At 45.6% G+C, this 27,091-nt stretch overlaps 1 protein-coding gene across 1 annotated transcript; it reads right to left on the minus strand.

Annotated features, from left to right (window-relative positions):
* Positions 1 to 2,103: 2,103 nt before the first annotated feature.
* On the minus strand, positions 2,104 to 26,160 carry LOC148473793 (astacin-like metalloendopeptidase). The gene is made up of 13 exons (XM_088459447.1): positions 26,092 to 26,160; positions 25,330 to 25,357; positions 24,136 to 24,189; positions 20,027 to 20,167; positions 19,729 to 19,846; positions 18,388 to 18,566; positions 16,032 to 16,119; positions 14,290 to 14,417; positions 11,632 to 11,747; positions 8,515 to 8,725; positions 6,333 to 6,451; positions 3,730 to 3,952; positions 2,104 to 2,186 (listed from the first exon to the last, which is right to left on the minus strand). The coding sequence occupies exons 1-13, from the start codon at positions 26,158 to 26,160 to the stop codon at positions 2,179 to 2,181; spliced, it is 1,482 nt and encodes a 493-aa protein (XP_088315573.1). The 3' UTR covers positions 2,104 to 2,178.
* Positions 26,161 to 27,091: the final 931 nt, after the last annotated feature.

Raw genomic sequence — 27,091 nt, forward strand, 5'->3', positions numbered from 1 at the left:
CGTTATCATTCGATTTATTTATTCAATTTATTGTCTAGTGTGTACGCAGCTTAAGACATGCAATAATTGCTTCTATGGAGTACTGCTCATAACCTGTACATACACAGCAACAATGCTATCACATCAGTGTTTCTTGGTGCTTAGTAAGCCAAATGGATAAACTGCAGTGCACAGGTGTGCACCTATAATCTAGCAGCTTTTAAGTTTTGTATGGAACTACTACTTTTATTGCAGGGAATATGCAAACATCTATTTTACTTACAGGGAAGTACATTTTGTCTCATGTTCGGCTATGTGGCCCACCTTATTGATTGTTCTGTATCCTGGCTGTAGTTCTGTCAAAATAACACTAGATGGTGCCCAAAGGTTATTATAAAATAGTGGCTTTGGGAGAGACATAGGCCCTCATTCAGAGCCGTACGCTCTGAGCAGAGCGCACTCTCTGAATGAGGGCCGCCCTCCATAAAAATGGAGCGTCCTCCTGGACGCTCGTATAGCTGTGGGTCACCACCCACAGCCTATACGAGCGTGCAGTTTGATGGCCGCGATGGTCGTGACCATCACGACCATCGAAACTGCGAGCCGGAGCCTGCGGTTGAGGTTTTCAACCGCAAGCCCCGGAGTGATTTTTGGCTCTATCAGAGCCAAAATCACTCCCACTGACATCACTAGTGATGTCAGTGGGCCGGCTTCTGACGGGAGGCGTTCCCGTGGGAACGCCCCCGTCAGGGAGGCACGCCCCCGGCATGCCCACCAAAGGGGGCGTACTGTCAATCAACATTGACAGCACGCCCCCTTTGATCAGACACAACGAGCGAAGGACTTTCCTTCGCTCGTCGCGTCTGGCGCATGCGCACGACGGAGCTCCCTCCGTCGTGCGCGTGCTCAGTGCAGACCATCGACCCACTTGCGAGCGGACAGCCGCTTGCGAGTGGGTCTGAATCAGGGCCATTGTTTTATAGCAAAGATATTCTAATACTGGGAGCCTGTCCACCTCTTGGCGGGGGCATGGTTAGCTCTGAAGAGGGCTAGGCTGCACCTTAGCTGTCTCCAGTCACCCTCCTACCACCTTTACAAGAATGTGTGCTCCTGTCACTGGCTATGAGAGTAACAGCTAGTGGACCTCTCCAACTTCCCGGCGATCAGGAAAATTCAGCCCCAATCTCGATAAAGGAACAGAGCACTCGGGGTATATTTATTAAAGTGCAGGTTTTTAGAAGTGGATATTTTGCCCATTGCAACCAATCAAAAATTCTACTTAACGTATATCTAGCACCTTATAGAAGATAATAGCCAGAATCTGATTGGTTGCTATGGGCAACATCTCCACTTCTAAAAACCCGCACTTTAGTAAGTATACCCTCTGAAGTCAGCATTGTCCCGCTGAAATCGGGATGGTTGAGAGGTATGCATAAGACCCATTTACTGATAACACAACTGTAATGAGAAAGCTACACAAGACAACATTAATGCAGAGAGGGTCTGATTCAGAGGCGCTCGCTGTTTGCGAGTGCTCGCTCTGAATCAGGGCAGGGGGTTTTTTTCGGCCTCCAGGCCGCTCGCTAAGCTGTGGGTGACCACCCACAGCTTTTGCGGGCGGCCTGGCGATGGTCGCAATTATCGCGACCATCGGGCTTGTAAGGAGACCCTTGTGGTAGGGTCTCAGCTCTCGCAAGCCCGAGTGGACTTCCTGCTCTAGTAGAGCAGGAAGTCCACTACTGACATCACGAGTGATGTCAGTAGGGCTGCCCACAAATGGCAGGCGTTCCTAAGGGAACGCCTGCGTTTGTGCAGCCACCCCCCCCGCCTACAAAACGGGGTGAGCTGTCAATCAACATCGACAGCCACCCCGTCTTGTAGCGAGACCCGTTGTGATGGAGCTGCCGTCACAGTACGGGTCTCGCGCATGCGCACGCCGGAGGCGGCGCATGCACAGTCGGGGACCATCGACTCGCTTGTGAGCGCTGTGCGCTCGCGAGCGGGTCTGAATCAGGCCCTGAGACACAAAGAAAGATACATACACTACTGATGACAAAAGCCACATTTTGAGGAGGCACCAATAATGTGATTTTATTATGAAATAAAACAATGTAGTTGATTTTCCTCCAATGCCTGAAAAAAAACTCAATGTCCCTATAGGTCCAATTGAAAGATCTTCATTCTTGGACAGCTTGAAGCTCAGAGTACTACAGAAAAAAAAAGACATACTTTTAGTGGTTAAACTTAATACATCGTATTACAAGTTGTTACGACCACTGTTTTAGTGTATAATGATACAGTAAATATGTGTACACATGTGCCAGTGGGGTCTATTCATTATCCCTTATGGATCTGTTACACATGCGGAAATACTCATGTATTATATAACGGGCCCATTCATTATTAGGGACCGGATGGGCACCCCAATTTGCCCTTATCTCACAAAAGGCTTTGGAGTTTGCTTGCGGAAACTGACACCATCTTCAGATGCCATTATTTCCTTATGGCCTTCTGCTTCCTAAGGAGTCCCGGAGTGTGAAGACAGACATGACTGCTGAGAGCTGAACAAGGCCTGGGTACTGGGGGGCGTCGCCAAATGCAGGAGGTGTGGCCCAGCCCCTTCCAAATTATTTTGTATTTTAAAAAGATACTATGCCATAAACATTCTTCCCCCTCAGCAGCTCTACAGCAAGCCCGGGCCCAGGTAAACATATGCTTGCCGACCCCACCGGGAGGGGACAGCCTGGTCAGCCAAGCAGGGGAGGCGTTGCTCTGCATAGGGGGAAGTGGCCAGACATATTACCCAGTAATGGGGGCGTGATCACATAATCTCATCATTTTGGCCCCGCCCCCGCTACACAATGCTGAGATTATCGGCATTATGAAGCAGGGGGCGGGGTCATGATGACGCGATTCAGAGTGAATCGAGTTTTCCCACCCCCCCTGCCGCTGCGGGGGTTTGTCTGGGAATCGCGGGGGTGCTTGCCTACTTTTCTGGGGGGCCAGGAGCGCCACCCGATTTTCGGGAGGCTCCCAGCCGAATCGGGAGAGTAGGTAAGTATAGGTAAACATTTTCCCTCCCTCCCCTTTCAGCACTCCCGAAGACAGATAGCAGCAACCTCTCTCCAAAGCACAGGACACACTGCTGTGTGCTGGGCTAGGGAGAGACCGTGGAGGGGAGAAGTGTTAATAATTAGTCATTAGCTGTGAAAGTTGCAGTGACAGGGCTCGTTGGACAACTGCTTTTGTGAGTAGCTTTCCTGCAACCAGAGCAATACTAAATTTCTCCGGTACCCCAATAATGAATAAACCTCTTAGTCGTTAGGTGCCCATACATCAGCGAGTGTGTTTCACGATCCGGCGATGTGATGGGAAATGCCAGTGTGTTCGGGTGGAAACGCCGACCTCCCACCATCGATGTTCTCCGGACCGTCGCAGGATCGCAGACATTTGTCATGTTAAATGGAATTTTTTAATTGCGATCGACAAATCGGCAAAATCCAACATGTTGGATTTCTGCGATCCCGCGATGCCGAGTTTCAGCATCGCGGGATCGCGGCAATCCATTGCTAATGTATGGGGCCCATTACTATTCCATCAGTTGAAATTGACTCTATATTAGCATAAACATTGTATGACTTATTAGATGTGATTTTCGTGCTCAGATATATGAATAATATATCAATATATTCCCATCTCATCAGAAGCCGCTGCTGGTGATATATCGCCTTTGTCTATCCACAGACTTACCCCTGTTGTACTTTATCTGGAAGCCCGTACTCTGCACAGATTTGTCAGTGTGGAAATGCAGCAGCATCCAGCTCCCAGCCGACAGTAACGATGGGATCTTGTTAACACCACAAAACCTGTCTGACGCTGCGGAGCCAGATCGAGAACTATCCATGATGGACAGGTAATCATAGATACACTTTCGGGAGGACTCCAGGGCAAAGGAGGCAAAATTGAGCTTTACCTGCAGGGGGCGCAATCATGAGAAGGTATTTTGAGGAAGAAAATATAGTAAAAGCTCTATAAAGTGAAAAAACAAAACAACAATGAAAGTAAGAAATAAGTTATGTTTTCTATAGGTAAGGAGGCAACAAAACCTGTCTGTGAGCCAAACTGTTATTCCAGAAGATAGGGAATACCCTTCAACATAACCCCTTTCATCAGGTACAAAATGTTCCGTTCCTGGACTTCCCAATTCATTTATGATTGCAGTCACCTGTGTTAAACATACTGATTAATTGATGAGAAAAGCGTGTATAACACAGGTGACTGCAATCATAAATGTAGTGGGAGGTCCAGGAGCACAGGATTTTGTATAGTGGAAGAGGTCCTCTTGGAAGGTCTGATAGGCGGAGACTTATTACAACTTGTAAAGAAGTCAAAGGGACGTGTTACCCTTAGCGACCAATCAGAAGCAAGCTTTTTTTTATAGAATTTTAATTTTCGAGATAAATGATAGACAGAAGCTGATTTGTTGCTGGGGCCACACCTACTCTAATCCGCTTTAAAAGGTTTGATAAATGTCCCCCTATGCTTTCATTGATTATATCATTCTGCACACCAACATATTTGATGATATTCCGACCAAGGGCGGTATTCAATTAGTTTCGTGTCCGCCTGCCGGACTTTTTGCCTACTGTACATCGCGTCTTTTGGACGCGGAAACTTATCGTGCGCTTTCCCACTATTCGCCGTATTCAATTCAAGAGATGCGAAAACTTCGACACGCGAAGTCAGAACAGGCGGAAAGTGGTGTCAGAATGGGGGAAATCAACCTGAACCCCCTAAAAATGCAGAAACATTGGGGATCAATGTAGTAGTGCCCGTATAGTCCTAATAAAAGTACTTAAGTTGGTTCAATAGCCTCTAATTAGAAACTTTGCACAAGTGGTGAAGAATGGCATAAAGCTGTATTTTTTTTAGAAAATAAGTAGTCCTGGCATATTTGGGGTGAAAACGGGTGCTAGCATATTAAAATGTCTTTAAAGTGAAGTTTTAATAAAAGTGAAATTCCTCCGTCATAAAAACACCTACAACCTCAAAAACACTTGGCCCCTTCTTAGTGCACCCCCAGAACCTTATTTCCCTAGTTTTTGAAGTGGTCCCCCCACTTTGTGCTTTTTCGTCCCCAAAATGAAAGTACTTTTTTGGGGTGTACTTAATTTTTTTTTAACAAATTTTTTGACACAGTTGTCCTTTGGGGGGCTCTTCCAAGGCTTCTGAGTGGTTTCCCCACCTTTGCATCCCAAAATAAACGTATGCAAAAATTATTTGGAATTGAATATGGAGATAAGTTTCCGACAGGCAAAAAGTCGCAATCTCGGATCTCGGCTTTTCGCATCTAATTGAATACGGCCCCAAGATGTAAATCAGTCAAAAATGTACATTTAGGGCATGATGCTTATCGCCCATAGATGCGTGTACTGTATGCAGCGTTGTGCGCACCTTGTGGTGCACCCAATACCCTATCCTTACGCGTGGTTTGTAACTCGCACTCATCATCAGTGCGCACTGGCACCAGCATACTCCTGACGCAAACGACACGTCAGAATATGGGCTTATTTACGTCTCCGTCTAACCTGCAATTGCATCAATGTGACCTCAGTTAATTGTTCTTACATGAGATGGCCCCAGTACTGCACAGCCATGCCTCCTGCATTCACAATATAGATAGGATTGACATGCGGATGCAACACCCATAAGTACATAAGGGGTTGGAGACGGGATCCCGACGTTCAGAATCCCGATGCCGACATCCCATCAGGGTTAGGATACCGACATCTGTCGGTATTTATCCTAACCCTTCCCCTCTCCCTACCCTACCCCTAAATCCAACCTCTCCCCTTAGTGCCAAAACATAACCTCCCCCTCCCCACACACTAAACCTAACCCTCCCCCCTTAGTGCCTAACCCTAACCCTCTCCCTAGTGCCTAACCCTAACCCTCTCCCTAGTGCCCTGACCCTAACCCTCTCCCTAGTGCCTAACCCTAACCCTCTCCCTAGTGCCCTGACCCTAACCCTCTCCCTAGTGCCTAACCCTAACCCTCTCCCTAGTGTCTAACCCTAACCCTCTCCCTAGTGCCCTGACCCTAACCCTCTCCCTAGTGCCCTGACCCTAACCCTCTCCCTAGTGCCCTGACCCTAACCCTCTCCCTAGTGCCTAACCCTCTCCCTAGTGCCTAACCCTAACCCTCTCCCTAGTGCCCAACCCTAACCTCAGTACTTACCGTCGGGATGCCTACATAAGCTAGCAGCCGCAGTGTGAAAGCTCTCCTCATACAGGCATACATTTATCTATGCATCAGTCACTTTGGTTGGTACGATGAATTTAGTTTTCACTTACCCTGTATCCAGGTGTGACCACAACTGACCATAAGCAGTCGGTGTACGGCAGGTACTTGGTGGGGAATCCCGGAGATGTAATGTTTCCATTTACAGCTGTCAATGTGTCTCCGCACAGAACTTCAAAGATAAATATAATGATGTATTAAAGAGGACAGTGACATTCGGAGATATTGATTAATAGCTGAGACGTTGATGCTGCCTAAAATGACTAAAGTCCATATACAGATGTGTCCTTTCGTATCGTGGCTTCAGTCGCGCCAGTCGCACCAAATGGTCCCTCTCGGCATGCCAGGTCCCGGGTGACTCTACTGTGCCAAGTGTCTTTATCGCTCCAAATGTGCGTCTTATTCGGAACCACCAACACTACATGGCTAGCATACACAGACCGCTGGGGGCTCTTGTGCAGCTGCAGCGGCTTTTCCTCATGCCAAGTTCCGTTGGTCTTCAACTGCAACTTTGTACCTGTGTTATACCAATTCCTGTGCAGTTAAAATCACAACCTTACGTCTCTAGTACGCTGCGAGTGGCTGCCATGCGTATAAGAGGCAAAATGAAAAGGAATATACGGTGCCCTACTCCTTTCGGAGCGTCTTAGTCATGCCGGGCATCTCACGCCTTATGGCATAGAGAGGCCCAATGTATGAGGACAAATCTGTATAACTGTCTAAAATGATCAAGTCCATATATATAACGGGGTTTACGGTGGCTGTATGGCAGCTCCAATCTGTGCATAATCATTTGACTTACATTTTCTGCACACATTGGAGGCTAGGGGGTCTACTTACTAAGCCTTGGATGGACATAAAGTCGACAGACATAAGGTACCAACCAATCATTTTTCAAATACAGCCTGTGAGATGGCAGTTGGGAGCTGATTGGCTGGTACCTTGTCTTCGTTAACTTTGGGGTCTATTTGCTAAACAGTGTTAGGAGACAGAGTGAAGAGTGATAAGAAAGTGATAAGGTGCCAGCCAATCAGCTCCCAACTGTCATTTTTCAAACACAGCCTGTGAGATGACAGTTGGGAGCTGATTGGCTGGCACCTTATCACTTTCTTATCACTTTTCACTCTGTCTCCTAACACTGCTTAGTAAATAGACCCCTTTATCCCATCCAAGGCTCAGTAAATAGGCCCCTAGGAGAGTCAACATACTAGGTAAACAAATTACCTGGGGAATAACAAAACACAGTGAAGTAGCTAGATGGTTGAAATGAGAATGTAACCTGATGCTAGTGGTGTCAGTGGTTTACACCATCAGCTTTAGCTATGGATTACATATCCATAACTGAAATATATTTGCCCTGGTGTGGCACTCAGACTATTGGCTGTGTGATAACCAGGGCCGACCCGACCCTTACTCTGACTAAGTGGGCGGGTAGAGCACCAGCCAGCAGAGGGCGCCAACCTAATAGGAACAAATGCTCTCTGCTATCAGTCTCTCGCCGGCCTCAGAGGGGTCGGGACAGAGGAGTAAGGTTCCCGGGGGCTCTGAACAGTGAGTGAGATGAGATTGTGCTGCTCCCCTCCACAGAGACTGAGACCAGGGCCCCTGTGTTGGCGATGCCCCCCTCCCAGGAGACCAAACCCCATCCTTGGAGCCTCTGTGCCGGGATTACCCCTGTTGTGGAGCTATGCGGAGAGACTGAGCCCATCACATCTGGAGTGTGGCCTCAGCTGAGCCGCAAAATGAGCTCCCCCAGGATCCTGCTACTGATGTGAGTGACAGATACAATGTACCCGCTCTGTGTCATGGCAGTGACAGGGTTACTGCTGCTCAGCCTGTGACTGGGGGACTACAGGTCCCATCATGGTCTCATTACTGACTTGACTATAATCCAGCTGTATGGAGGGAAACAGGGCAGACAGGCAGGATAGGGGGACTACAGGTTCCATCATACACTTATTCCTTACACCACTTAATTTGAATGAAGACGATACAGACCTATATGTAGGGCTACCAGCCCAAGGGGCCCATTTATCAAAGATCATTTAATAAATGGACCCCCAAATGCTTTACACTTTGCCATAGTACACGTGGCAACCTACCAGTGCCAGACTTCATCTAAATAGAATAACATTCAAGCTTACAACATGTTGTCTTTGGGTCAGCTCTGATGGATTAGGAATGCAATGTTAGTAAATCTTCTATTCTTACCATACTGTGGTTATAAAGCCTTACCTGTATGGTAGGAAGCTGTGAAACTAGAACGTCCTTTGCTTGAAAACTCCACTAACATCAGGGTTCCAGTGGACACCACAGGGGGGAGCTCTCTTGCCCTACACGTAGTACTAAATAGTACAGGAAAGGTTTTGCTGGCTCCATCATAAACAGTCACATAGTCAGAGTAGCAGCTTGGATAGGTTTCAAAGACATGAAACTGCAGGAACACCTACGAGATATAAAAACAGCCATGAAAACAATCATTTCATATCAGAGTCAGCATTGGGCGTATTTATAAAGGATCCAGGGAGGCCCACTCCGCACACCCTGCACCCATATGGTTTAATACTTACACCTCAGAAGTCCCGCGTCGGGCTGTAGCGCTGGACAACACACCTGAAAAATGCCCACTGCGGCCATTTTCCGGCATTGTGTGCATGCGCACTAGGGAAATCGCTGGGAAAATGGCGTCAGCGCCATTTACCCGGCAACCTGCGCATGCACAGTAGACTCTGGGCACAGACTAGTGCTCAAAATGTACTGCTGCGGTGACGTGGCCGGCCGCTGGGGAGAGAGGAGGGGGCCCCAGACGGGGAATGCACACGGGCCCCCTCCTAACTTAAGACACCTCTGGTCAGCAAACTGTGTAGACAAGTAACTAAGTATCTAGGGGTACGTGCAGGAGACGGGAGCTTCCATATCAAATATTTAAGTATATTATTATATAATCACATTACTGTGGAGGTGGGGAGATGTACCAAGCTTTGGAGAGTGATTAAGTGCAGAATTTGCCCAAAGCAACCGATCAGCTTGTAACAGTCATTTATCCAGCACTGTCTATGAAATGAAAGTTACTGTAGCAGCTGATTGGTTGGTACTTTAAATCTTTCCACATTATCTCTCGCCAAGGTTTGATACATTCCCCCTTGGTCTTAATTTAATGTGCAACTATTTCATATACTAAAACCATTGTGTAACTTTAAATTCTTAGAGGAGCTCCTGGAACTGCGCACTGAGGGCCCGATTCATCACGGATCGCAATTGCAACAGCGTACGCAGATCGGCCGATGGTGCATACTGTATGCATGGCAGTGTGTGCGCAGGTCAGCATTGCGATCGCACTGCGCAGATACAAAGCCATCGCAGAGTGAGTGACGGGACGTCAGCATTTGTGGGTGGTGACGGGGGAGTGGTCAGAGAAACGCCGGCGTGCCTGTCCGTTTGAACACCGTTGCATGGGCGTGCATAAATGATCCACTGCGACGGCATTCGCTTGTAATCGCAGCTGTGATCCATAATGATTCAGGCCCTGAGACAGGTTTACCTGGGGTTTCTCATTTCTGTAAAATAGCAACAGGCAAAATTGCTCATCTGTCATCCTAAATCGGCTGTGGAGAAGGATGCGAGCAGCAGTGCCAATCAGAAGCTGCGTGCTTGTGACTTATTATATTGAAAAACAGAAAGGGGAGTATCCCCTACAGTTCCCCCAGCACACTATATTGTACCTGCAACAATACATGAAGACTATATGGTAATAGAGATATTTGTTGCATGCATTTATAAGTACATGGTAATCTGCCCGGCCACTTCACGGCTTCTCTGATACTGGCAGTCCCTACTCTGCATGCTGGCTCTTGTAGTGCTAGTTGGAGTTACCAGGGGTGAGTCCCAGGTAAGCTGGCTCTCAATTTGGATGTATTTCTGTATGTGCCTTTATCATGAGGCCTTACAACAGATAATTACATGGCCCAGAGTGGGCACTGTAATCATGTAATCATGCAGAGTAGGGACTGCCAGTATCAGAGAAGCCGTGAAGTGGCCTGGCAGCTTACCATGTACTTATAAATGCATGCAACAAATATATCTGAATTTCTATTACCATATAGTTTTCATGTATTGTTGCAGGAACATTTTAGTGTGCTGGGGGAACTCTAGGGGATACTCCCCTCTCTGATTTTCTGTTTAGTATGACCCCTCCCTTTCATGCACCTGGAGTATTGCCAGATTGATTTGAGCAGCTTCCATTTTATGTTTGACTTATTATATTGGTCACACCCCATATCTTGTACACCGGCATAGCACGTACAGGATTTGGGCAAAATGCTCAGTGTGCTGTTCCAAGGCGCCACTAAGGGGAAGGAGCAGCTCAGTGATAATATCATGGTTACCAGGAAGGTAACTTTAGGAGCATGTTTACTGTGGATGCATTTTAGCCTGATAATTATCATTTCTTGTTGCGGCAATAAGAAATGATTTATTGGAGCTACTGTATCTATCAACATTTTCCAACAGGAGCCCATGTAAAAAGTGCTTACAGTATGCGTTCAGTTTTTGTCTGCGGCCAGCGGATCCCTCTGCGAAAAATATGCGTAAAATTTTGCCCAATGTAGCTGCAACGGGCTGACGCCATCTTTAGGTAAAGCCTAACTAAGCTTTTTGGATCTTATTAAATGGAGCTTTTTATGCAGCAATAACAGAAACCTAAGGGGACTGCTTTCACGTATTTTAATGGGGGGAAAGGAGCAAATTTCCCCAGTATATATGCTATTTTACCCCTTGTAGAATAGTACCGATGCATAAAAAGTCAGCAGTCCCCTGAAAACAGCCACTTACAGAGGACTGACCACATGTTTGGGCTTTATAGGCCCCATAAGGTTTAGTATTATACTTTGTGAATCTAAAACACTTTTCTGTGTGGCCGGGACTCATCCTGCCCAAAGTCCTGTTTTCAGCAACACAGTCACTATTTTCAGAATTCAGACAGAACGTTCACATATCAGGATGGGATATTGTAAATCGACCATGTGTGGTCCGGGCCGATATGAGAGATATTGGACCCTGGTCCTTAGGGGGCGTGGAGCAAGTGTCGGGTGTGGCCACATCCAGCTGCCGATAGCAGTTCCCCTCTGAGTGCATAGCCCACAATCTTAGGGGTTCGGCTGCACCTCCTTTGCACACCCGGATACTTCTACCCACTCCACTCACCCCTCAGTGTGGGCATGGCTGAGTAGATCATCAGACGGATTTATTTTGAGGCTTCCCGGTTGAAAATCCCAGCATTCACTGCATGTCTGTGACTTGTAGTTTCCCAAGTACTGGAGACCACTGGTTGCCTAGCCATCATTTATACAATACCTTGTTTTCTGGTACACGAATCAGCCACATACAGGCAGGTCCGTTCGGGGAAGCAGAGTTTGTATGTGCAGAGTGCAAAGTTCCAGCTGGCTCACAGAGAAGAGCGCTGCACACATCTAGGAACAGAGAGATTGCAGTCACCTGCTATAGGGATCCGAAATCAGGCAATTGTTCACCGAGCTAAAGCTTAGATCCATCAGCTAAAAGGCAGCAAAGTAATAAAAACAATGAAAAGAGAAAAGGAAAATAAAGGGAATATAAACATATTTCTAAGCTTTCCACTTAGCAGCGGGACCCCAGGCATGTGACAACCAGCGTGGGGGAAGCAGGCGCAAAGTGCCCAGGCCGAGGAGGACCAGCCACATCCCCAAGATGATATGATCACTGCATGAAAAGAGGACTCTGGTATTCAGTATGGGGACCCGATAGATCTCCTGGTGACCCTAGGGTGGGCAATAAGCAGCCCCTTAGCTGTTGTAGAACTACATATCCCAGCATACCCTGCCACAGTTTTGCTATTTGGCCATGCTAAAACTGTTACAAGGCATGCTGGGATGTGTAGTTCAGGAACAGCTGAAGGGCCGCTTATTACCCACCACTCTAGATTGTAAACAAAAAAAACTCTCCCATTGATACTGATTTGCATTGTGCATGTGAGGGTTATAGCCCTGGCAGTCCATGCACCTGCTATGGGGCCCAGCGGTAGCCTCACTGGGGACGCGTCCTAGAGGAAAAAGGGCTTTAAAGTGCAAACTTGATTTTGCTCCTTAGCAAATGTATGAAGCCCCTTATATGATGTGGAAAAGAATAAGGATACAATGACTGCATGTATAAATCAGACTAGTATGCAGATTGCTACTCTGCTCTGCTTACACTGTCTGGGGAAGGAGCAGACATTGTGGAGTATATGACATTATGATGGTGCATAAAAGGGTCCCATGACTGGTTTGATTATGGGCCCAGTTATGCCCTTGTTTGCTTGCTCACACAGTTAGTTCTGCCCACGTACAGGTATATCCATATAGAGAGTTGCATACTCTATGGCCTGTATTCAATTTCAGGCGAAAAGTCCGTTTTCGCGATACTTTTTCGCCGATTATGTCATTTTCTCCTGTTTTGACTTTCTGCCGTATTCAATTTGGAAGACTTTTCGCCTAGGCGGAAAGTCAATGCAATGTAATAGGCGAAAAAGTTTCACCTATGAATAGCAGGCGGAAAAAAGTGCAGAATTGCGGTTTTGGGGCGCAACATTGCGGGAACCCCCCGTGCAGCCTTAAGATAGTCCCCCAAAGATAAACTGTGTCAAGAATTTTTTTTAAAAGACTTAAGGACACCCCAAAAAATGGCTGTCAATTTTGGGGCGAAAAAAAAAATGTTGGGGGACAAAGTTTAAAACTAGCTAAATAGACTCTAGTGGTGTCCCCAAGTCTTTTTTTTTATTGCACGTGGTTGCGGCAGGTGGATTTTTCACTTTTTTTAAAACTTCACATTAGCTAGTTTAAAATATGCTTGCACCCATTTTCAAGTACCCCAAATTTGCTAGGACTACTTATTTTGGGCAAAAAAATATTGATAAATGCTATTCTTCACCACTTACCCAAAAATGCAAAACGGCACCAATTGAGCCTGTTTAAAACCCCCAAATACCTTCAGCAGGGCTATTCAGGGGTATCCATAGTGATCCCCCATGTCAGTGCATCTTTTGGGGGGTGTCAGGCTGACTTCCACAAATCTGACAGGACTTTTCGCCTGTTTAAGTTTCACCGGGACCCGTTTTCGCGTACTTTCAAATTGAATACAAGGATACGCGGGGACGCACCCGTTACTTTTTCGCCTGCAAAACACGCGATGTAGTCGAAAAGTCCGGGAGGCGAAAAAGTATCACGTGGCGAATCTAATTGAATACGGCTCTAAATATAGTATCTACTTGGTCCGGCACAGAGTACTATATACAATCGAACAGAAGATGTTAGGGATGGTGGGGGTAATTAAAACATGGAAGGCTGCATGTGGCCTGAGAGTCACTAGTTGCCGGACAGCCCTGCATTGAGTGAATTATTGTATATGAGGCCTGGCTCATAAGGTAAGAAAGGAACACCTGCAGTTGCATTTTTAGCCCACAGGTGGAGCTGTAGAACCTTGTGGATCGCTTCCTCTTTAGGGCGTTAAGCATATGTAGTCTTTCCCTATGCAAATGATACCAACAGAAAGTAAGGTCTATTTAATTTGTCTATACATATTATGAAATATCTAATGGGAACATTTTTCTTCTACAAGTCTGCCTGCATTCCAAGGTAGGATGCAGAAACTCTCCCTACCCTCTCCTTCCCTTATTGGAGCTTATGGAACTGCAAGTTAGTGTCTCAAGTTACGTAGTATTCCATCTGCAAATGTTTATTGTTCACCACTTTAAATTGTCTGCTAACCAATAGAAGGCTGAAATGTCTGTGCTTGTGGCTTCTTATTGGTCCACAGGGTCACACCGCCCTCCACAGCACAATATGAATGGGAGCACAGAAGTATAATCCAAAAGCAGCAACATTACAGTGTCTGCTAGTGGTCAAGTTATCATGAAAACTGACAAACTGTTTGCAACACACAGAATCCTAACTGTGATTTGTATATTTTTAGAGGGAGTATTAGGAAGCTGCTCCTCACCACACTGATAAAGGTGATTAATCTTCACAAGGTCCAGACTGCTCAATCCATACCTCTGTCCTATTTGGACAGTGGAATCAGGCTTTGGCACTATGGTGGTCTGTCCAGGAACATTAGTGAAAGCATATCTAGGTGAAGGAAACAGAAAAAGGGTTTATTCACTAATATACAGTGCAGTCATTATAGGCACACTGATTAACCCCATTGCAGTACCTGTTCTTTACTAATGAGATGTCAATATTTATAAATATAACAGTATAGAAAAAATAGCATTCATAGAATAAATAAAACAGCAGCAGATCACATTTCCTGGCACTATTGGGAAAATATCTTGATCAGACCCAATAAAACAAGCCCTGTGCACCAATACTGAATAAGAATGAATATATCTTTACATAACAATAGATCTCAAGGTTAAACACATAAATGCCTAAAAGTTAAGTAAACTATTGATAAAGGAACATAGAGACATTTAAATAAATAATGAATGCGCTGCAAATTAAATTCTGTTCTGACGTCACAGATCTACAATAACCTGGGGAACACAAGAGCTTAATTTAGTGCCAGGATTTACCCAAGAAGAACACCTCCCAGATTTAGTCACCCCCACCTCCCCCCACCAACACTCAGATTGCCTCAACGACCCTGTATGTATTAAATAAACAGTTCTCAGCCATCTGCAGCATGACATAATGTATGTGCATGAGTGTAAGCCTGCCACAGCAGAATCTGCACCACAGTATAGCATCAGGTGAGCATTGCTTCATGAAAGAATAAATAGACTATTAAGTTTCTAGCCGCATTCATTTTAATAGTATTATAGGTTAACAAAAAACATAGGGCCCAATTCAATTAGCCGCGAAAAGTGCCGTTTGGAGAAAAGTTCTCTCCGATCTGCACTTTTCGCCTGTTTTCAAAGTATCTCCATATTCATTTACCCGAAGTATTCACCTATGCGAAAACTCCATAGGCAAAAAACAGGCAAAAAAGTTTCTCCAGCAAAAGGCAGGAGAAAAGAAGTGCAAAATCCATATTTTGGGGTACAGATGTGGGGACTTGGTTCAGAACACTTTGGACACCCCCCCCAATTACTAATGGGGCAAAAAATAAATAAACTTAAGTCACCCACCAAAAAAAGGCATGTCATATTTGGGGTGAAAATGAAAAGTGTTGGAAAATAGGTAAAAAGTGTGGGCCCTTGTACTTTGGGGGGCTATACGGTCGGGACAGGTGTTTTTGGGATTGCACAAGGCTGCAGCAGGTGTATTTTTTTGATTTTTTAAAACTTCATTTTAGAGACATCAAAATATACTAGTACCCAATTTCAGGTACCCCAAATTTAAGCTCGGTACTTTTTTTCTGAAAAAAAAAACATTGCTTTCTATAATTTTTACACACATATGCAAATATGCATACAACAGCCCTTTGCCTCAAAATAAGTTCACTAAATACCTTTATTCGGGCTACTACTACTATTCTATAATGATTCCCAGGGTCACTGCAGCTCTTTATGGGGGTACAGACTGATTTCCCGAAAGTTTCGCTTTGGAGAACATTCGCCTATCCGCGATTTCGCCTGTTTTACAATTGAATAGGGCGAAAAGCGGGGACGCACATGGAGAAAAATGCAGCAAAAAAAGCGAATGAGCCGAATTCAATCTGCTTTTTGCCAGACGCCACTTTTCGTGGCTAATTGATTTCGGCCCCTAGCCTTAGAATTTTTTCCGCTGATGCCGACTTACCTCCCATAATGCATCACAGAAGTGTAGTCGTACAGCAAGTCTAGGTTGTTGGTGTCAGGCTGAGACTTCTCAAAGTTGTTTTTGTAGGCTGTATATTATACGGAATGTTAAAAAATATAGATATGTTACTAAACATATGAAATATGTATAAAAATTTACATTTTGCATAGATTTGTATGTAATATGTAGATTTATAGAGAATATTTATTCCACACATAATCCAAAATTATAATTCAGCGCTAGAACTCAGGATGAGAGAGGTTTTTTGTTGGGATGATGTTTGCTTTTGATTTAGTGTAGGGATATTCATTTGTGGGTATGAAATAATGAAGTCGTCTAGCCATAAAATTTACTACTTAACATATTGAATATGATAATTTATGTTATTTTATTTCCCATCTAATCAATAGCAAATGCGTGTAATGTATATAGATGATTTTCCCTGTAACTGATATTCCTAAACAGTAGGGATGTACAGGCTCGGATAGGTTTGAATTTTCCCGCCAAGTTCGGATTTTTCCCGCCAAAAATCGTGTCTCAGAAAGAGGCAAAACGTCATCTTTCATGGACAAACATCATCATTCCTGAACAAAGCCTACACACACCGACACAGACACACTGATAGGGCACTCACAAAGACTACACACACACACTGATACAGACTACACACACACACTGATACAGAAACACTGATAGGGCACTCACAAAGACTACACACACACTGACAGACACACTGATACAGACTACACACACACACACTGATAGGGCACTCACAAAGACTACACACACACACACACACACACACACACACACACTGATACAGACTACACACACACAGACACACACTGATAGGGCACTCACAAAGACTACACACACACACTGATACAGACACACTGATAGGGCACTCACAAAGACTATACACACACACACTGATACAGGCTACACACACACACAGACACACACACACTGATAGGGCACTCACAAAGACTACACACACACACTGATACAGACACACTGATAGGGCACTCACAAAGACTACACACACACTGACAGACACACTGATACAGACTACACACACACACACTGATACAGACACACTGATAGGGCACTCACAAAGACTACACACACACACACACACACACACACTGATACAGACTACACACACACAGACACACACTGATAGGGCACTCACAAAGACTACACACACACACTGATACAGACACACTGATAGGGCACTCACAAAGACTATACACACACACACTGATACAGGCTACACACACACACAGACACACACACACTGATAGGGCACTCACAAAGACTACACACACACACTGATACAGACACACTGATAGGGCACTCACAAAGACTACACACACACAGTGATACAGACACACTGATAGGGCACTCACAAAGACTACACACACATACAGACACACACACTGACACAGACACACTGCTAGACACAAAGACTACACACACACTGACACAGACTACACAAACACACACACTGACACAGACACACAACACACAATCCTTTCACTTACAAACATGAAAGCAGCGAACAACTACTGCATCATTTAATATAGAACCCCCCCGCCGGCAACCCCCACCCCCTGGCACCCACTCCCCTCTTCACCTGCGGCTCCAGGAGAGAGCGCCGGGAATAGTCAGCACCTGGCGGCAGCTCAGCTTCTCAGCCGCCTCTCACAGTGCCCCATTAGAACTGCCTGGGAGGAGCTGCGCACTGCAGCTCCCCCTACGATCGGCCAGCAGCCAAGCCCCAGCCAGTTGTAAGCTGAACTCCGGGCCCAGCTGCTCCTTCTTTTTAGAAAAATAAACAAATTCAGCCGGGCAGCGATGGAGCGGTGGCCAGGGGGGGTTTCTAGGTACTCGGAAACCCCCCCTGCGTGCGCTTATGCTCTCCATTGATGGTTCCATCTGTGATTACCATTGATGGCACTAAGCCATCTTCTTGTGAACCATCAATGGTTTTCACCCCTCAATAGCCACGGCTGCTGGAGGGCCTGGTGGACTGCGGGCCAATCAGAATAGGGGGCGGGCTTAGAAGGCCGCAGGGGATGGAAATATGCAACGCGCTGACAGGAAAAAAAAAAACATTTGGTCCTAGTCTGCCATCGATGGCAGAGAACCATTTGATATCTACCATCACTGGCAAAACCACCGGCCATCAGTAAATAACTAATTGATGTCTTTTAACTATCAGAAATGTGGTTGATGGCCATCTCTAGACTGCCTCTTCCCTGGGAGCCAGCAACACCCTGCAAAAAGATTAATTAGGAAGAAACTTTATAGATTTAATATGAAGTAAATGTTATACAGTATGTCTGTGTTTTACCGTCTGGGATATGTGACCAGTTAATGTCCACGTAGGCGTCGCGGTCGCTTCTCGTGTGTTCATGGACAAAACCCAGTACGTGATTGAGCTCATGCTGTACAATCCCTTTCGATACACAGCCACGGCTGAGCAAGGAGAGATCCTGGAGCCCTCCGATCCTGCCCAGGTAGGACCAGCATCTGAAGGAGCACTTGAATCATGAGTGGTCTTTTTCTTCTATATCTACAGAGAGAGAAAATCTAGAGAGAAATCTATAGTGAGAGGGAAAGAGCGCTAAATATATAGACTACGCAAGATTAAGGGGCTCATTCCTTATTACCTTATGCCTCGTTACACATGCGGAAATCTTAGCTTAGCTGGGCCCCAGCTAATTAGTAATGACAAAAGTTTACATTACCGGATTCATCCCGACAGTGTTACTATGCATGGGCAAACTGAATTCACGCATGCGCACGCCAAGGACCGAGGGATCCCTCTTTCCAAACTCAGTTTGCCCATGCATAGTAACACTGTCGGGATGAATCCGGTAATGTAAACTTTTGTCATTACTAATTAGCTGTGAAAGTATTAGGGGTACATTTACTAAAGTGACAGTTTTTAGAAGTGAGTTTTAGAAGAGATGTTGCCCATAGCAACCAATCAGATTCTACTTAACCTACAACTAGCACCTTCTAGAAGATAATAGCTAGAATCTGATTGGTTGCTATGGACAACATCTCTTCTAAAACTCACTTCTAAAAACTCTCTTTTTAGTAAATTTACTCCTTAGTGGATGGACAGCTGTCCCCACACCGGAGTAATATTGAATTGCTCTCGTAGATTTGGCACTGCCGCTGCAACTCGTGGCGATTCAGTGACTAAAATTGTATTGGCAAGTCACAATTTATAATGAATAGGCCCCAAGAGTATAAGAGATTGTGGATGAGATGTATCAAACCTTGGAGAGAAATAAAGCTGGTAGATATAAAGTACCAACCAATCAGCTTCTAACTTTCATTTATCAAACACTCTCACCAAAGTCTGATACATCTCCACCTGGAGAGCTTAGCTGGAGACATTAACAAACCTGCTGGGTGCTGAGTGTACTACAGTGAGTGTGTCGCTCTAAGCCTAGGTCATTGTTTCAGACATCAGCCTGTCCCCTGGGAGCCAAGGAGAGTTGGCAGCTACGTTATATGAATTACAGCAGTAATTGGAATTTCTTTTATAAATGTAATATTTCTATTACTTTAACATCTTGAGGTCCCTTGAGGTGCAAAATGCAGGCAAGAAATGGAATGGACATTATTAAGAATTGCGATTAAATAACTCCATAAGGCTTAATATGACACACTGACTTACCCATCCACTGAGCGGATCTGGATATAGTCAGTCTCTGTTTTCCGCTCCACAAAGCGAATACACGTCAGAGAGGTGTATTCCTGAATGGCGGAATAGATCACCGCAGAATCCGCGGATGCTGAAAGAATATTATTATTATTATTATTATTATTATTAGGCCCATTATATGGTGTAAGCCATCACCAGTTTCTTGTAATATTTTCATCCTTTACCCTAGGCTGTACATGCCGTCACACAAACAAGCATAGTATTATCAGAGCTGGATCATGGATGGGTGTAGGTTCTGAATTAAACTTACTGTAATCAGAAGACAGGGTGTAGGGAACTAGCACCATTCCAGAGCTGGATTTTGGCCATAAGCAAGATTGCCCTGGACAGCTTAGGGCGCTGCGGCTGAGACGTACAGCGATGTCTCCCTGGCGGATCAGCTTCTTACTGCCTGCGGTTTACACACAAACAAAACTTACAGTATAGTTCTGTTCCTGAGACTTGGTTGTAGCCTACGGGATACGTTCATTGTACTGAGACAGGGGGTGCCGGCACTTACAGTATAGTTCTGTTCCTGAGACTTGGTTGTAGCCTACGGGAAACGTTCATTATACCGAGACAGGGGGTGCCGGCACTTACAATACTGGTGCGGGAATCCTGACACCTGTCAGAGTCCCAGTGCTGACATTCCGACCGACTGAATCCCAAAGGTTAGTTGGGGGGAGGGTAAGGGTTAGGGGTTAGGGCTAGGCACTAGGGGGAGGGATAGGCACTAGGGGGACGGTTAGGTTTAGGATGCAGGGAAGAGGAGGTTGTTTAGGCACTAGGGGGAGAGGTTAAGTTCAGGCATCGGGGAGGGATGGTCAGGGTTAGGGTAGGGAGAGGGGGAGGACAGGTGTCAATATCCTAACCCTGTCGGGATGCCGGCATCGGAATTTTGACCACCTGGCATCCCGTACCCATCCCGTATCCAATATCATTGTATACACAGGAAGGGTGATAGAACAAGAGGGGAGGCCGCAACCACTCAGACCAAGGGAAAGAAAAAGGCAGCAGTACAAAGCACAGAGTGGAGAAAAGCACAAACAATGTATATATTTTTTTTTTCTTGAGGGAAAAGAAAGGGGGGGGTTTCTGTATATGTGGAGGACCTGAAGTGGAGGACACATTGGGGATGTGTCTTTAAATGAAAGGGTCACATAAAATAAAGGATCATTATTACAAATTCCCCACTAATTTAACCTTCATGCTATAACCATCAAGTCTTGGTATTAATATTATTTATATATAAAATGTACTTGTAGTGCACAAGTGGGGCAATTCAATTTATTTTTTTAAGTTGGGGTAATTAATGGGCGTCCAATGTTGCAATTTAATTGTTTTGGGCGTCCATTAATTATTGCGCTTGTAGCAGCCAATTAGATCTGGTTAAGCCACATAAAACGGCTAAACCTTTCTAAAGTACAGGTTAGGACAGATTTGGTATGAAATACCGGCGGCCGCATGGTTCAAATCCCGGCAGCGCCAGCCCGACATGGAAGGAAATCCCGATCGTCTGAAAGGTAAGTATGAACTAACCTAACTGTACCCCCTAACCCTAACCCTCCTTTAGGGTGCCTAACCCTAACCTCCCCCCCCCCCCTGTGCCTAACCCTAATCCCCCCTCTAAGTGCCTAAACCTAACCCCCCCTTTCCCCGCTGCCTAAACCTAAGTCCCCCGGGGGGTGCCTAACCCTAACCTTCCCCCGGGGGTGCATAACCCTAACCCTCCCTCCCCCTAGCCTAACCCTAACCTCTCGGGGGGATGCCTAACCCTAAGTCTCCCCCGGGAACCCTAAACCTAAGCCCGCGCGGCTGTCCGCACACGGCGCACGGCATCTTTTCGATCGGGATGCCGGGCGCCGGTCTCCCGGCGTAAGTTAGTTAACCCACGCCGGGATTCTGTAGTCTAGATGCCGGCGGTCGGCATAGTGACCGCCGGCATCTTAAACGTATACCGTTAGGACATCCCAAATGGGCACACATTTCTGCTGGCCTGCTCATGAGGGGTGGCGAGCCGAAATGCTGACACCAGCAGCTGTTTGCGACCTAACGAAGCAACAATTGAATTGCTCAGTCGGGCACCCAGCACTGACAGCCGCCGGCCAAAGCATTTGAAACGCCCCCACAGAGTCCTGAATGTTTTTTTTTATTTAATGTTTTTTTAACAAGCACTGTTACGTGTCCCCGATGCCGTCATTTTATGACTGAAACTAATGAGGTATTTCTATTTGTTAATGTAATTTGTTGAGATTAAGTAGCCATGTAATATAGTGTCACACATCTTTATTAGTCGTCCTTAAATGGTTCCTTGCTGGTGGATAGAATACTGTATATCCCAAACTATGTTACACATCATATCTCACCTAGTTTTCCCGGTATAAAGGTTTGTCTCTGTAAATGTCCCTATTTTTCAATATTGACCCATTACCCACTAAGGGCCTGATTCATTACCGATCGCGACTGCGATTTACGCATGCAGTCGGCCGATTGTTGCATTCTGTGCATGCCTGTGCATCGCAGTGTGTGCGCGCGAAGACTCCACTGCGATCGCATTGACCACGCAGAGTGATTGACAGGAAGTGACCGTCTGGGGGTGGTGATGGGGGTGGGGTGGTCAGTGAAACGCAGGCGTGCCAGTGCGTTTGAACGCCATTACAGCGGTGTGCACAAATTAGCCATTGCGATGCCATACGCAGCTTGGGCTTTCACTGTGGGCTTGATTCAGAGCCGGACGCTCGCTCTGAATCAGGGCCCTCCTACTTAACATTGGAGCGGCCTCTTGGACGCTCGCATAGCTGTGGGTTACCACCCACAGCTTATGCGAGCATCCATGATGATGGTCACAATGGTAAAGACCATCGCGACCATCGGGCTTGTGACGAGACCCTGCGGTAGGGTCTCGGTGACCGCAAGCCCTGGAGTGATTTTGGCTCTATCAGAGCCAAAATCACTCCCACTGACATCACTAATGATGTCAGTGGGGCCGGACCCAGACGGTAGGCGTTCCCATGGGAACGCCTCCATCTGGCAGCCACGTCCCCGGCACGCCCATCAAAGGGGGCGTGCTGTCACTCACCATCGACAGCACGTCCCCTTTGGTGCGAGACCCATAATGACGGCTACCCCGTCGTTATTTGGGTCTCGCGCATGCGCACGACGGAGCTCCCTCCGTCGTGTGCATGTGCACTAGGGCACCATCGACCCGCTTGCGAGCGCTCAGCACTCGCGAGTGGGTCAGAATCAGGCCCTGTGTGCGATGAGGTTAGCAATTCCTGAGTAAGGTCAGAGCTTCTGCAGGTGTGCGTGAGGCTCCGATTGTACTCGATGTTACCGATGGTTTCGCAGACTTGCAAAGTGTTATGGATGTGTGTAAGTTAAAGTGGGCGTCCTTATGTTTGGCTGCAACAGCATTGTGATGGCAATCATTAGCATATTTTTGCAGTGAGACTAAGGGCCTGATTCAGACCCACTCGCGAGCGGCTGTCCACTCGCAAGTGGGTCGATGTTCTGGACTGAGCATGCGGAGGGAGCTCCGTCGTGCGCATGCGCCAGACGCGACGAGCGAAGGAAAGTCCTTCGCTCGTTGTGTCCGATCAAAGGGGGCGTGCTGTCGATGTTGATTGACAGCACGCCCCCTTTGGTAGGCGTGCCGGGGGCGTGCCTCCCTGACGGGGGCGTTCCGACGGGAACGCCTCCCGTCAGAAGCCGGCCCACTGACATCACTAGTGATGTCAGTGGGAGTGATTTTGGCTCTGATAGAGCCAAAATCACTCCGGAGCTTGCAGTTGAAAACCTCAACCGCAGGCTCCGGCTCGCAGTTTCGATGGTCGCGATGGTCAAGACCATCGCGGCCATCAAACTGCACGCTCGTATAGCCTGTGGGTGGTGACCCACAGCTATACGAGCGTCCAGGAGGACGCTCCATTTTCATGGAGGCCGGCCCTCATTCAGAGCGTGCGCTCTGCTCAGAGCGTACGGCTCTGAATGAGGGACTAAGTTCTTAATCGCATTTGCGATCACAATAGCAATCCTTACTGAATCAGGCCCTAAAATTCCTCATTTTGGGTATGTTAGATACACTTCCATATATTCTGCTTTATAAGTTAATGTACATGACGAAGATAGTCGCACCCTGAAGGAGATGTATCAAACCTGTATCAACCAATCAGCATTCTACCTATCATGTATACAGCACAGTCTATAAAATGACAGTTAGAAGCTGATTGGTTGCTGTGGGTAACTTCCCCACCTTATCTCTCTCCGAGGTTTGATACCTCTCCCCCCCAGAGTAAATGTGTATATATGTATAGTTATTTTAGTGTGTAAATAAAGTTCTGCTTATTACGTCTTTCGTAGTCTCGATGTAAGAATCTGTACCTTTGTTATGCTTAGCTATGATACTGAATATATCTTCTTCTATAGCTCCAGCTCCTGCAAAGCAAACATAGTATATAGTTATTAAAAAAAAAAAAAAACAGTTAAACTTAAATATAAAACAACTGTTATACAACTCAATCGTTTTGTGAGATACATATAGTTTATTAGTATATAATATAAGTTCCAACCCATATTTATTACTACTCTAGAGTCTAGACTATATAGGCTGAGATTTTGAGATGCTTTACCCCCTAAAAATGCTATATAAATATTCTTATATATTTGGTGGTAGACCTTTGAAAACAGAATTATATATAGTGTATGCCAGGAAAAGACAATCATTTTTCTATCCACCGTGGTACTAGAAGTCACAGCACTACCAGCAAACTGGAGAGCCTTAAAAGGGACCTCGGGTAAGTTCATTAAAACATTATTTGCAACAGTTTAGGATCAAATATTTTTACACCAATATTCTCTACCTCTGCAGCTATGTAGCGCAATGAGAGGCACTTGTACCTTTACAATTGTGAACAGTAATCCCCCTTGTTTTTCACATTCAGAGGTAGAATTTGCCTTAATAAAACCATGAATTGCTTCATTCCCAATAGCAAAATGTATAATAGTTATATGATCCTGTTCATGTATCTCTGCTAGTCTATGTTTATCAGTAAAGGTGCATACACAAACAACGATTTTTTTGAACGATTATCGTTAAACGATATTGTTTAACGATAATCGTTTGAAAAAATCGTTCACTTTCTGAGTCAAACGATGAACGATTATCGTTCATGCGCGTTCACGTTTGTAGTTCAGTCAGACTGACCAACTAAACGATTTTCATTAAGGGAATATGCAAAAATCGTTTGTAGTTCATAAAAATCGTTCAAAGACACTTTAAAAAATCTGACAGATAATCTGACAGAAAATCGTTCATAAAATCGTTCATAAAATCGTTGGTAACAAAATCGTTGTGTGTGTATGCAGCTTAAGCATTAGTTTAAATATATCAGGCCAAACGTGATTGGAAGCCGACACGTTTCCGGTGAGGTTGTCACTAGATTTAAAGCATGAATTTGTTTAAAGGCGAAACCAACCGGCTCCCACAAATCATATTATGTGGGAAGGAAAAGGACCGTCCATGGAAATCTGAGATATATGGTTTCCCAAGACACAAGTACGGCACACAAGACTTACCATTCTGGTTTTCTATTGCAACTAAGATCTGTAAAGATAAATGTAATAAAATGATATTACAAAATAAAAACTTATCATTGTCTCTTTCAGCACCTGACCAACCAATAGGATGATCAGGCTGCAGACTAGGGCCCCAGGACTTGGGAGCGCTGGAGAGCCCACTGGGGACTAAAATGAATCCTCGTCAATCATGCTGCAGCTTTTGGGGCACTGCAACTGGCATCGCAGGACCAGATCAGCACATGCGTAGTGCGGGGATTTCCGTAAATGTATCAGGCCCACTCTGTGCACTGTATTTATATATCTTCATGAAGAGCAGTGACACTTGCATTATATAAGTATCCAACTAAACACATGACTAATAGTGTAGTAATCTAACATCGAAACAATTTAATAAAAACTATGAATTAAATTCCTTTTGTTTAATTTTAGTGCAAATTTTGTTTATTCGAGGAAAATACAAATCAGAATTTTTATACACACGGAATTTTGATGTGCGATTTAAAAAAAATAATAATATTGAATGTTCTTCTGCCCAAAAGGTGAAATTATGACTTTTTCAGTGGATGAACTCCCCCCCAATGCCTCATTGTATCACTGCTTACACAGGCTGGTTACAGTTACAGACGGACAGTAGCGTCTTTTAACCACCAATAGAATCTAACTACACCAGCACGGGTCAAAATAATTACAGCGCCCAATTGTATCCCGTAACCAGCAGAAATGATTTAAAAAAAAGCTATCTGACATAGATTTTCTCACCTGATAAGGTAATAAGAGTGCGACTGCCAGCAGATAAGACATTAATGTGATATAATTGCTGAGATCCATCATCCTTTGATGGTGTCTCTAGATCCTCTGAAGGCTGTTTTACATTAACCTATTTTAGCAGTGTTACAATAGCGCAAGCAGAGAATATAATAGCAGCCAATCATCTAGCGAATGAGGGTGTTCAGGACACAAAAGCCGTAAGATCTTCTTACACACGTGTCATATTAGGTTCCATGTTTTCTCCTCAGGGTGAAAGAAATCTTTGGGGCTACAGTGAGGTAAATATTAACCCGTTACCTGGATTACAGACGACCAGTTCTAGTTTTCTGCATTTGAAACGTTTCACATTCCCACCAGTACAGGGCAATACTTTGTCATACCCTTAACCACCGGATTTCAGATGGGCAGTCAATGAATTATAGGCAAAGTCTGCGATGTACCGAAGGGAATGGCGTGGAAATACTGGTAACGGCGGCACATTGCTGGCACAACATCGCTCCTTTTACCTTGCACAGGGCAAAAGCAGGATTTCTAGTGGGGGTTTCCATAATTTAGATTTTAGGCCCCGTACACACTGGATGAAATTATTGAACGATAACGACTTTGTTGATCGATATATCGTTCAAATCGTCCAGTGTACGATTTACAATGCCCGATCCCGCAGGTCGTTAACGATATACCCAGTCGTCTGTACATGCACTTCAACCTGGGGATATCATTAACGATGCCATGCAGCCGATAATTACCTTATTCATCACCAGCCTGTGCTTAGCATCCCTCCATCTTTATGCGGAAGGTCGTGCCATAATTTCATGTGTAGTTGTTATCAACAGCTGGCAGGCGCGCTGGGCCCGGGTGCAGGGGGCATGGCCTAAATACGGAAGGCGTGCCCACGACCCCTTAGGGGGGGAAAAAATATTTTTGCGGCACTGGGGAGGGGGGTGCTATGAGCCCCTCAGCCCGGTGCATAGACATTGGGGGGGGACACAAT

This window comes from Taudactylus pleione, unplaced genomic scaffold (assembly GCF_031769625.1).
Source record: "Taudactylus pleione unplaced genomic scaffold, aTauple2 ptg000911l, whole genome shotgun sequence".
Classification (NCBI taxonomy): domain Eukaryota; kingdom Metazoa; phylum Chordata; class Amphibia; order Anura; family Myobatrachidae; genus Taudactylus; species Taudactylus pleione.